This window comes from Erythrolamprus reginae, chromosome 3 (assembly GCF_031021105.1).
Source record: "Erythrolamprus reginae isolate rEryReg1 chromosome 3, rEryReg1.hap1, whole genome shotgun sequence".
In the NCBI taxonomy this organism is placed as follows: Eukaryota; Metazoa; Chordata; class Lepidosauria; order Squamata; family Dipsadidae; genus Erythrolamprus; species Erythrolamprus reginae.
The window spans coordinates 12,239,641-12,252,898 of NC_091952.1; the positions used below are offsets into that span (position 1 = coordinate 12,239,641).

At 41.0% G+C, this 13,258-nt stretch overlaps 1 protein-coding gene across 1 annotated transcript in view; it reads left to right on the top strand.

The window, feature by feature from the left end:
- Window positions 1-13,258, top strand: part of LAMA5 (laminin subunit alpha 5) — a 241,453-nt gene that overhangs the window by 163,534 nt on the left and 64,661 nt on the right. Inside the window, 9 exon segments of the mRNA XM_070744488.1 lie at window positions 2,567-2,682; window positions 3,416-3,624; window positions 4,242-4,446; window positions 5,048-5,192; window positions 6,851-6,991; window positions 8,455-8,616; window positions 9,067-9,168; window positions 9,261-9,344; window positions 11,203-11,433. Of these exon segments, the coding sequence (XP_070600589.1) occupies window positions 2,567-2,682; window positions 3,416-3,624; window positions 4,242-4,446; window positions 5,048-5,192; window positions 6,851-6,991; window positions 8,455-8,616; window positions 9,067-9,168; window positions 9,261-9,344; window positions 11,203-11,433 (1,395 nt within the window).

The window sequence follows — 13,258 nt, forward strand, 5'->3', positions numbered from 1 at the left end:
GGAAACAATAGCCGATGCCTCTACCAGCGGAAAATGGAGCTCCTGAGCTCTGTTTCCACTGACAGAGGGTTGCAGGAGGCCATCTCAGTCTAAAAGGGAGCTCAGGAGCCCATTTTCTCTGGCAAAATCACAGGTGCCTCTGACATGAGTGACGTCAAGCTGGCAAAGGTCTCCTGCTTGAGGAGGAGATTGGATTAGAAGGTTCCATCCAGCCCTTTTAGTCTGTTAATTCCAGACTAAATCCTTTATTACTGTGAAGAAAGCTTTATTGTAATTGTCCATTGTTCTGTCTTTGTCCAAGAACATGGGTCAGCAACTCGCGGTACTGGAGCTGCATGTGGTTCTTTTATCCCTCTGCTGTGACTCCCTGTTGTCAGTCAGCTCCACAATTGATAGCGCTTTCGGTTAGGACAGGTAGAGGAAAAAGGATGGTGTGCTAGGGGGAGACATTATGGCAGGGGAAGTGGACTTCTGGTTGGCTCCAGAATTGAAAAGCAAGTAGGATGCTTGGCTGCATAGCTAGAGGTATAACAAGCAGGAAGAGGGAGATTGTGATCCCCTTATATAGAGCACTGGTGAGACCACATTTGGAATACTGTGTTCAGTTCTGGAGACCTCACCTACAAAAAGATATTGACAAAATTGAACGGGTCCAAAGACGGGCTACAAGATGGTGGAAGGTCTTAAGCATAAAACGTATCAGGAAAGACTTAATGAACTCAATCTGTATAGTCTGGAGGACAGAAGGAAAAGGGGGGACATGATCGAAACATTTAAATATATTAAAGGGTTAAATAAGGTCCAGGAGGGAAGTGTTTTTAATAGGAAAGTGAACACAAGAACAAGGGGACACAATCTGAAGTTAGTTGAGGGAAAGATCAAAAGCAACGTGAGAAAATATTATTTCACTGAAAGAGTAGTAGATCCTTAGAAAAAACTTCTAGCAGACGTGGTTGGTAAATCCACAGTAACTGAATTTAAATATGCCTCGGATAAACATATATCCATTGTACGATAAAATGCAGGAAATAGTATAAGGGCAGACTAGATGGACCATGAGGTCTTTTTCTGCAGTCAGTCTTTTATGTTTCTATGTTTCTGATTAGGACCTTTGTGGCTCTAATCAAATAACCATAATCAATTAAAAAATGTTTAAGGTTGCCAACCCTGTCCAAGAAGGAGGACTGGAAAATCTATGCAAAACATTTTTCATGCAATCTATTCATGTTAAAGATATTGAGATACATTATGTGACTCCTACAGAGTAGCAGGAAAGCAGGCAAAGAGGAGCATTTCTATACAAAGTTGGGTTTTTAATTGAGAAGCCATACTTTTGAATAATTTGACTACTAGGATTTTTTTGGGAGGGTGGGTGGTGGGGTATAATTTTTTTATTTTTTTCCTCCACACCTTACAAACATACAAATCCACATACCTTCAAATTAGAATACAATACAATATAGTATCAATTCCCAAATTCTTAATCAAAATTCTTAATTATTTATCTGTTTTGTTTTGGTATACATTATTTATCTTGTGCTACCCCCCTTTCTAATTTTGTCATCTGGATTTCAAAGATTGTTTTCTGTTGTCATTCGGGTTCAAAATGCTATTAGCTATCAAAATTTCTCTTGGCTACTTGCTTTTTTCTACCAAAACTATGCCATAGGGCAGCGGCCCCCAAACTACGGCCCACGGGCCACATGCGGCCTGCTGAAGCCATTTATCTGGCCCATGGGTCTTTTCCAAGGCCGCACTGGAAAGCAGTGAGAGCGTCCCCCTCAATCTCATCTCACCCGAGGTTAAAGTAAGGCTTGCTGAAAGCCGAGCTGGGCACAACACACACACATACACGCACACAACCGCCTCCTCCTCCTCTTTGAGTTGCTAGCTCCCATTTTCTGAATGGGGATTGAATGGGAGTCCAGGGTCGGAGGGTGGAGGCTTGTCGGGCGAGTCCTACGTGGGGAGAGAAGAGGGAGGGTGAAAGAGGGAAAAGGGAGAGAGAGAAGTGGAGAGAAAGAAAGAAAAGTGAAAGAGAATGGAAAAAGAGCGAGGGAAAGAGAAGTGGAGAGGAAGGAAGGAGAGAGAAAGGGAGGGAGGGAGGAAGAGAGATAGCAAGAGAGAGAGTGAGAAAGAGACACAGAGCAAGAGACAGAAAGAAAGCAAGAAAGAGAAAGAGAGAGCAAGAGAGAGGGAGAGAGAGAAAGAAACCAAGAGAGAGAGAGAGAGAGAGTGAGAGAGAGAGACAAAAAAATAAGGTATGTGCAGTGTGCATAGGAATCTGTTCATAGTTTTTTTTTTATAGTCCGGCCCTCCAACAGTCCGAGGGACAGTAAACTGGCCCCCTGTGTAAAATGTTTGGGGATCCCTGCCATAGGGCTTCAGTCCATTTCTTATAGTCTTACTTATCTCATTCATGTTTTTTAAACCCTGATTTTAATATGACTGCCCTTTACGAGGAAAGTTCCAAATTTACTTCTCTTTATACAACAATAAAAAAATGGTTCATATCATGCCTTTGATCTAATTATAACAATAGCAATATTTTTTATGGTTATTATAGGATTATATCCTTGTGGTTCCTGAAAGCATTTATGGGTCCAACTATCTTTCGGAAGAACCCCTGGACAAATCCTACGATTTCATCAGCAGCTGTGGAGTCAACGGCTTCTACATCAAGTGAGATTGCAAATAAGTATCTGGGTTATTTTGAATGGAATGTTCTCTGAATTTTAGAATCAATATCCAGTGTTGATTTAGAAGCACCCACTAAAAGATTTTATATGATTTTTAGTTCATTCATTGTGAGTCCTTCCAAACAGTGAACAATTGCATGTGATTTATTGACCTCCCAGAGGAAGAATTTTTTTTTTAATAGAACTGGGACTTAGTAAGAAATAAGCAATCCCATAATTAAATGTCCATTGTTGCTCAGAACTTGATCCTTGCCTAATAGTTGATGAATAGATGATAGATGAGATAGATAGATGACAGACAGACAGACAGACAGACAGACAGACGTACTTTGATCTAATTATTTGATCTATACAAAATGAGAGAGAGAGTTCATGTCAGTCTGAACTGACCAGCCAGACACTACTGAAAATAGGTATGTAACTGGATAGATCGGTCGATATGTAAATAAAGTAAAATAACTGAACCTTATAATATGTGTCCAGCTTTCTTAATATCTAGTTCCTGTACCCATTTTATGAGCACATATTTTGAGTCTTTCTTAATCTAGTCTCCATGCTTGCCAAAAATCAAACAGTATTCAGACTCCACATTTTAATTAATGATACAATTAATCTTTTACCTTAACAAATATTAAAAACATTAATAAATAATCTTTGTAGGCATTGCATTGCATTGCGTTGAGACTGAGTGCAAAACATCTCCTCTCTCTCCGCAGCCCTGTCACTTCGTCCAGGTTCTGCCAGGACTCTGCTGTTTCAATTTCTCTTTTTTACAACGGGGCCGAACCTTGTCATTGCCATGAGGCTGGTGCTGTTTCGAGCCAGTGTGAGCCATTTGGGGGCCAATGTACGTGCAAGTCCAATATCATTGGGCGCAAATGTTCCCGCTGTGCCACTGGATATTGGGGTTTTCCCAATTGCCGACGTGAGTATTTGGAGCTTATGGGGAGGGAGAAAAGTTTGTGTGTGTGTGTAGGTGAGATAATATATAACCTTATGGACTACTACCTAAGTATGAGCCAGCAGTGTGCTGCAGCTGCCGAAAAAGCCAATGCAATCCTGGGCTGCATTAACAGGCTCTGGGAGTTGAAGTCCACAAGTCTTAAAGTTGCTAAGGTTGGGGACCTCTGGTCTAAATTATATATTTAGTGCATTTCAAATCTGAACAGGCACTATTCATAGAGTAAATAGCAATAGACTTAGACTTACAGTATATACCACTTCATAGTGCTTTTACAGCCCTCTCTAAGAGGTTTTACAGAGTCAGCATCTTTCCCCCAACAATCTGGCTCCTCATTTTTCCCATGTTGGAAGGATGGAAGGCTGAGTCAACCTTGAGCCGGTCAGGATCGAACTATTGGCAGTGGGCAGAATCAGCCTGCAATGCCGCATTCTAACCACTCTGCCAAAACGGTTCCATAGCAGCAAGTGTACAAATAAACAAACTGGTCTTAAGTCAAGGATTACCTGTTCCTCCAATTTAGAAATGAACATAGTAGGCTGAGGACTCTCTTTCTAATCTCTACCTCATTTCACTCCTAGCCTGTGACTGTGGATTTCGCCTGTGTGATGAAGTGACGGGACAATGCATCTGCCCACCACGGACCATTAGACCAGAGTGTGTGGTCTGTGAACCCCAAACCTTTGGCTGTCACCCTCTAGTGGGCTGTGAGGATTGCAACTGCTCGAGTTCTGGGATCCAAGATCAGACCGAACCAGGATGTAATATAGAGAGTGGGCAATGCCAGTAAGTAGAGATCATGATATGAACCCTGTCTGAATCCTAGAGCACCAGCTGCATCTATCCATCCTGTATCAGAGACCATTTCTTTCTTTCTTTCTTTCTTTCTTTCTTTCTTTCTTTCTTTCTTTCCTGCCTACCTTCTTTCTTTCTTTCTTTTCTGCCTGCCTTCTTCCTTCCTTCCTTCCTTCCTTTCTTTCTTTCTTTCTTTCTTTCTCTTTCTCTCTCCTTCCTTCCTTCTTTATTTCTTCCTTTCTCTCTTTCCCTTTCTCCTTCCTTCCTTCCTTTTCTGTCTCTCTTTCCCATCTCTCTTCTCTTCTTTCTCTCTGTCTCTCCTCTGTTTCTCTCTCTGTGTCTCTCTCTCTCTCACCTCTCTCCCTGTCCTCTCTCTCCTCCCTCCCTCCCTCCCTCCCCCATTCTCTCAGGAGCTTGGACAATCACTCATCTGGAATGATACAGGTCTCCTGTTTGTTATTCTATTATTGTCTGTCACATCCTTTCCAAAAGTTTGTCAGTTGCACTGGTCATGTTAGCTCTTAACTTGACTTAAAACCCAACTGTCATAACAAATAAAAGACTAGAAAAGGTGACCCATTTGTTCTTCCAGATGCAAGCCCAACATCGTAGGACGTCAGTGTGATCTCTGTGCCCCAGGCTACTACGGCTACCCCAACTGCAGAGCATGTGACTGCCATGAAGCAGGGACAAAACCAAGCATCTGTGACCCAATCACTGGAGAATGTCACTGCAAGGTTAGTCTGATCATTGTCTAAGCTTGTTTTCCGGTCAGATTGCTGTTTGAGGAGCAGTAAGAAATAGTAGGACCAGTCCCAGTGGTCTCAGTTCTCAGCAGCATCAACAGTTATTTTCAAGACAAGGCCTGCCAACATTGTTTATTTTTAGAGCCAAGAATTGTGTGTTCCTTCAGGGGAAGGTTCTGTGCCTGAATGTCTAATTCTAATTGTTACTGACGAGCACAAATCAATTCTTCAGAAACATCTTTTTAGGAGCAAAAATGGTGCAAGGTCTGAAGGGCCAAAACCAGGAGGGAAATGCTACCGGTTTGGATTGGTTTGCCCGAACCAGTAATAAAAAATGCTACTGGTTCTCAGAACTGGTAGTAAATACCCACCCACCCCCAAATTATTATTATTTTACTTAAAAATAATAATAAAAGTTCTGATGAGCGCGTGTTTTACAGCTGAACTTCAGAACTTTTTTTTTTGCCCCTGAAGCTGCTGGGCCAAAAACAAGGGGGTGGGGGTGGAAAGAAAGGAAGGGAGGGAGGGAGGGAAGGGAAGGGAAAAAAGAAAGAGAGAGAAAGAAAGAAAGAGAGAAAGGGAAGGAACTAACGGAAGGAAGTAAAGGAAGTAAGGGGGAAGAAAGAAAGAGAAAGAAAAAGAAGGAAAGGAAGGGAGGGAAAGAAAAAAGGAGATAAAAACAGGACTACAAGCCTGGTACTAGGCTATTCAGAGAATAATCCAGGTCTGGAAAGCGTCTGGAGGTCATGTAGTCCAGCCCTGCTCCAGCAGGAAATCAATAAAGTGAGTTTCTGTCTTTTAATCTCCCAGTCACATGACTATATAGCCATGCCCACCCAGTCACATGACTATATAGCCATGCCCACCCAGTCACATGACACCCCCCTCCCCGAAGCCATACCCACAGAACTGATAGGAAAAAAAATTAGATCTCCCCACTGACCAAAACAATATCAGAAGACATTGGAGGAACTGAATACCTATAGCCTGGAGGGCAGCAGGGAAAGAGGGGGTTTGATTGAAACCATTAAATATAGTAAGGGTGTGAGTAAGGTTCTAGAGGTAAAGTATTTTCAATATTAAGCAAAAATCAAGAACACAGAGACTTAGCCTTAAACTGACAGGATTTCTTTTTCTTTCTTTTTTTTTAAGATTTTTTTTTTCCTTAAAATAAATTTATTAAATATATACAATAAAAACCAAATACAGAAAGACAAAACAGATATGCATATTGTACATTTTTTACACTCTACTTATGTAGTAGTTGGGGAGTGGGAGAAGGGGGTTGTGAAGGGAGGGAAGTAGATATAGAAGGAAGGAGGATAGGGAGAAGAAGGAGGGGGGGGGATAGAGAAGCGAAAACCAGCGTTAGAGCTGGGTCTTTCATGATTTGCGGCCTGTAGTTTGAGCTCGTAGTTGGTGTGTTTTACCCTAAGGCTTTATCGATATGTTTTGAATGTAGTTTTAGTGCCAATATATATAATTCATTTAGGGGTTTATTTTCTTTGTAAAGTTGGAGTTCGTGTCGATCGATGTTTACAGTTTGTTGTTTCAGTTTGATGTTATGATTTGTGATGTAAATTGCTATTTTTTCAAGTTGTTTTTGTTGGATATTTTTCTTGATGGGTAATTTCTTTTTCAATCTCTAGGAAAATGTGGAAGGTGCAAGGTGTGATCAGTGCCATTTGGGGACATTCTCCCTTGATGCCAGCAATCCTAAAGGCTGCACCAAGTGTTTCTGTTTTGGGGCAACCGATCGCTGCCACAGTGCCCAGAAGTACCGTGTGGAGGTAAATGACATCTAGGGGTGCCTGTTCCATCAAAGAGGGATAAAATAATTCTTTTATTGGCCAACTGTGATTGAATACACAAGGCATTTGTCTTTGGTGCATATGCTCTCAGTGTACATAAAAAAAGATACATTTGTCAAGAATCATGTGGTATAATAATGATTGTCATAGGGTAGAAATAAGCAATCAAGAAACAATCAATGTAAATCATAAAGATACAAGCAGCAAGTTACAGTCAAAGTCATAAGTGGGAGATTGGTGATAGGAATGATGAGAAGACTAATAGTAATAGCAATGCAGCCTTACCGCACCCATGGCTGCGGAGTAGCAGAGAGAGGGAGCGAGAGAGAGAGAGGCTGCTCCACGTACCCTCGCCAGGAGTACCAGCTTTCCACCAGCTTTCCCTCCCCATTTTTTGGCAACTGCGGGGGCCGGTGGGAGGGTCGGAATGAAGGCAAAGCCAGAGCGGATGCCTTCCACTCCGCCTTCCACTCCGCCTTCCACTCCGCCTTCCGCTCCTCCTGCCCCCTCAGGCCCTGAGCGTGAGGGGAGTTGTAGGGCACACTTTCTTACAGTGCCCTGCGCAGGAAAAAGGGAGATAACGGTGGCATGTATGCAGGCTCGGGAAGGAGGCGTGAGGAGCAGCGGGAGAGAACCTTGAGCCGCCTGGCGCGCCTTGGCCCTGGACTGGGAAGCTCCGCGTCAGAGGTGCTGGAGAGGCAACCGCTCCTGCCTCCTCCTCCTGCCGCTGCAGCCCACACTTTGGCCCCACTGCTGCAGCAAAAGGCTAGAAGGGCGCTGCTGCTGCTGTCGGCACCAACCCCACCGCCCCTGCCACTCCTCCTCCTGCTAGGCGGCTGCTGCTGCTGAGAATGATTGATTTGCCGGACACGAGTCTGAAGAAGAGGCTGGCTCACTGCAGAAGCAGGCGGGATTGAAGGGGGGACTTGCTTTGCCTTGCCTCGCCTTCTTAAGTCACGGAACCCCTGGCTGGCCCTTCCGGAACCCTGGGTTTCTGCAGAACCCTGGTTGAAAAACACTGCCTTAGAGTTATATATCTCTTCACAATGCTTTACAGCCCCCGCTAAGCGGTTTATAGTCAGCATATTGCCCCCAATGATCCGTGTCTTCATTTTACCTAACTCAGAAGGATGGAAGGCTGAGTCAACCGTTTATACATGGAATGTTTGTGTGTGTTTGCTTTTAATAATGGGTTTTTTTTAGTGTTTTTTAAATTATTAGATTTGTTCTTACATTGTTCTTGTTATTGTTGTGAGCCGCCCCGAGTCTACGGAGAGGGGCGGCATACAAATCTAATAAATAAATAAATAAATAAATAAATAAATACATACATACATACATACATACATACATACATACATACATACATACATACATACAGGCATACATACATACATACTTCAGCAAACCTGCATTTACTTATCAAGATCTGTTTCTTCTAGTTCACTGACATGAGTGGGTGGACTTTGCTAAGCGGAGACCGCCAAGGAGCTTCCACTTCAGTCAGCTTGGAAGACGAGACTGTTCACGCCGATCTTCGACAGTTTCCAGACGCTTTCCAGGAACTTTATTGGCACGCCCCCAGTTCTTACCTTGGAGATCAGGTAAGTGATTCTGGGATGATAATGCAATTTTTGCCAAAATATTCCGGTGTCTTAATGGCTCAAAAGCCGAATTCTAATATTTGAAATGATATTTAGATTCTTCATAAATTTTTTTCTGGGTCAACATACATGATAAAGATCCAGCTACGTAAAACTTTTGCATTGTCGTTTATGTCTTTAAAAAGTTTTTTTTTGTAATGTATTAATATTATCACTATGAGATTTTATTAAATTTAGCATGATGCTGCATACTGCATTGAATCACGTACCAAGTAGGTGGCTAGACCTGTTGAAAAAAATGGACAAATGCTGGATTTTAGGAAGGGTATAAAAACCCATAATTAAAACAGAATCCTTGAAACAGAAAACAAAAGTTTTAAATTAAATTAATTAGAGCGTAGGTTGAGGGTTTGGGAGTAATTTTAAAATTCTTATGGACTTTCAATACAGGTCTCCTCCTATGCTGGATATTTGAAGTACGAGTTGCATTCAGACATTCAAAGAGGTGATGTGTTCATACCGATGGAATCCCGGGCTGACGTTATCCTCAAGGTAGATCTTCCATTCCTCTTGGGTCTTTGATCTAAATGGCATCAGGTCTAACTGCGTTTTCTTTCATTCATATGTTTTTGGTCTTTTCCTAGGGAAACCAAATGAGTATTATGTTTGTTGAAGATTCCTATCCCGCTCCTGGAGAATTGTATGAAGGAGAGCTTCAACTGTTGGAGGTGAGTTTTTATTTATTTATTATTATTATTATTTTATTTATTTGATTTGTATGCCGCCCCTCTCCGTAGACTCGGGGCGGCTAACAACAATGATAAAAACAACATGTAACAATCGAATACTAAAACAACTAAAAAACCCTTATTATAAAACCAAACATACACGTAAACATACCATGCATAAATTGTAAGGCCTAGGGGGAAGGAAGATCTCAGTTCCCCCATGCCTGACGGCAGAGGTGGGTTTTAAGGAGCTTACGAAAGGCGAGGAGTTTCTGATCATTTTTAGATGCTTATTTTGAATAAGATCCTATGTGTTTAGGAAGGAGAACATTGCAGAGCGATGGCTTCAATCTCCAACCTTGTAAAGGTATTAAATAATATACCGTATTTTTCAGAGTATAAGACGTGCCAGAATATAAAACGTATCTTAATTTGGGGGGGGAGGAAAATGGGGGGGGGAATCTGCTACCACGTATTCATCTGGCTAGCGTCCTTAGTCTGGTCAGCTTCAGCACTTTATTTTATCCCCTGGTTAGGGCTTAAAAAAACCTTATTCCTAGAGAGTAACAATGAAAGAGTCAGCAAGCTGGGAACATTGCTAGCACTTCGTTAGGGCTGGAAATAAACTTATTCGGAGCAAGTAGAACAATGCAAAAAGCCTGCAAAGACTTAGCGCTGGAAAAACATTCTTTGGAGAGAGTAACAATGAAAAAGCCTGCAAGGTAAGAGCTGGAAAGATTGTTAGCACCTCGTTAGAGTTGGAAAAAAAGCTTCAAAAAAGCTACATTCAAATTATAAAATGGCACTCAAATTTTCAGCCTCTTCTAGGGAGGAAAAGGGTGTGTCTTATGCTCCGAAAAATAGGGTAGTTCAGCATTGAACATTCAGTTCTGAAAACAAATTACTGTTTCAGCTTGATTGTTGTGCTTAGCAATCTATTCACATTAAATATAAAGGCCACACAAACCTTTCGTGGTGGAGGCCATAGACTGAAACATAAAAGAGACAATCAGCAGCTCAGATTTGAAGATCTGGAATTGATTTATATTTTTGGCAGATTCTGACATGATACCTTAAGGAATGGCTTCATTGCAACCATATTGGATTCAACTATTTATCTTTCTGGCTATCTATCCATCCCCCTCACCCCACCTATCCCTCCATTTGTAACTGTCTATGCCCGTCTGTTTGTCATCTTTCTGTCTGTCTCTCCTTCATCTATCTATCTATCTATCTATCTATCTATCTATCTATCTATCTATCTATCTATCTATCTATCTAATCTAATCTAATCTTATCTATCTATCTTATCTATCTATCTATCTAATCTAATCTATCTATCTTATCTATCTATCTATCTATCTATCTAATCTTATCTATCTATCTATCTATCTTATCTATCTATCTTATCTATCTATCTATTCTGTCTGTCTGATTGTCTGCCTGTCTGTCTGTCTGTCTGCCTACCTGTCTCTATCTATCTATCTATCTATCTATCTATCTATCTATCTATCTATCTATCTATCTATCTATCTATCTATCTATCTATCTATCTATCTCTATTCTTTATCATCTATTTCTATCCAGAACAGAACAGAATAACAGAGTTGGAAGGGACCTTGGAGGTCTTCTAGTCCAACCCCCAGCTATTTCTATCTTTACTCCCCCATCCCTCTCTTTCTCTGCCACCCTATCTTGCTCCCTCCCTCCCTCTCCCTCTCTCCCACCGTCCATGTATCCAAACCAGATTTCCTATTAATTGGAAAATTAAGATTCAATGCAGTCATAATCTGGCTGGTTGATGTAAGAAAATCACATTCCAACTAATGTTGTACTGCAGCTCAATCTTCTTTCCTAGGGTAACTTTAGACACACTGAGACACACAACCCAGTCTCCAGGGAAGAGCTGATGATGGTTCTGGCTAACCTGGAGCAGCTGCAGATCCGAGCTCTCTTTTCCCCAATTTCGTCCTCTGTGTCCCTGCATCGGGTGATCCTGGAGAAAACCACAGAGGCCGGTGGGAGCATCCAAGCCAATAGTGTAGAATTGTGCCTGTGCCCAGCCAATTACAGAGGAGATTCTTGCCAGGTAAGGAAACTGTTCCCTCCCAAATTCATGTGGAGCTTTTCAACTCAAAAGCTGTGGTGGGGTAGTGGTTAGAATGCAATACTGCAGGCTGCTTCTGCTGTCTGCCAATAGCCAGTAGTTTGGCAGTTCGAATCTCGCCAGGCTCAAGGTTGACTCAGCTTTCTACCCTTCTGAGGTCAGTAAAATGTGGACCCAGATTATTATTATTATTATTATTATTATTATTATTATTATTATTATTATTATGTCAGTACAACACAGCAAACGAGATCACTATGCTGGATTTGTATTTCATTACCAGTCGGGCGCTTCCCAAGCACCTAGGACTGGGTGATGTAGCGGCGAATTATGTGTGCCGATCCCAGTAAAGTGGCCTTTTGCAATTGACAGATGGAGATTTTGTTAATTCCGATGGTTTTCAAATGTCCGCTGAGATCCTTTGGTACTGCGCCCAGCGTGCCAAGTACCACTGGGACCACTTTCACGGGCTTATGCCAGAGTCGTTGCAGCTCGATTTTTAGATCTTCATATTTGACTAATTTCTCTAGCTGCTTCTCCTCAATTCTGCTGTCTCCTGGGATTGCAATGTCGATGATCCATACTTTCTTTTTCTCCACGATCACAATGTCTGGTGTGTTATGCTTCAGAATTCGGTCAGTCTGAAGTCGGAAGTCCCACAGTAGTTTTGCTTGCTCATTTTCGACCATTTTTTCGGGCTTATGATCCCACCAGTTTTTTTTTAATATTATTATTATTATTATTATTATTATTATTATTATTATTATTATTATTATTATTTAGATTTGTATGCCGCCCTTCTCTGAAAACGTGGGGCGGCTCACAAGATACAGTGTAAAAAACAAAGCGTATAAAACAAATCTAATACATTAAAAGGCTACAGCCAAAAAGTGATTGTTGGGAGCAATAGATTGACTCTGTAAACCGCTTAGAGCTGGGCTGCTGGGGAATTCTGGAAGTTAAAGTCCATACATCTTAAAGTTACTGAGGGAAATACTGATGCCAAGTAATCAGACTCATCAGTTTATTATATAAAGTCAGTTATATAAGTCATTTAAGATCCTTAATATGCTGCTCTACACCATTTAGTAATGAAAGTTTTTGATCCATTGTTCTACGAAAAAGCTAGGGTTAGTGAAACTGAAATGGGCAGATGTTGCTGAGATGCATAAATAAACTTCTTTTATCAGAGACTACAGGTATTGGCAACTGAAATTAGGGTTACTGGGGTTTTTTGCATAAAAATGAGAAAAAAAATGTGATTTCTGACAGATTATAGAAAAATAGCATTATTATGTAACTTTAGAGAGAGAGGCTAAGATCAAGCTATGCTTATGAAAAAAATCACAAGCCGCTTCTATATTCTATCCTATCCTATTCTATTCTTCTTCAAGTGTTTTGTTTTTTCTTGCACTTTTTCCCCTCTTATTTTTTAATTTCTTTTATATTCACTAGTATTAGTTTTCATATTTTAAAAAATGTTTTAGTAATAGATAATATAAGGCAGCAGTGGCGATTCTGGTCCCATTTACATACATACAAACTCACACACACTGTGTGTGCATGTGTATAATACACTCACACAGAAACTATATCTAGTACATATTTATCTATATATATTTAGTACCACTATATATCTTTAACAAATCTATCTGTCTGTCTTATCTATTTGTCTGTCTATCTATATCCCATCCATCCTTCTATTATCTGAGGTATTCTGAATATCTATGTATCTTTATCTCTATCCGTACCTGTCAATCTACCTTGCTTATCTTCGTCTCACTCTCTCTCTCTCACACACACACAC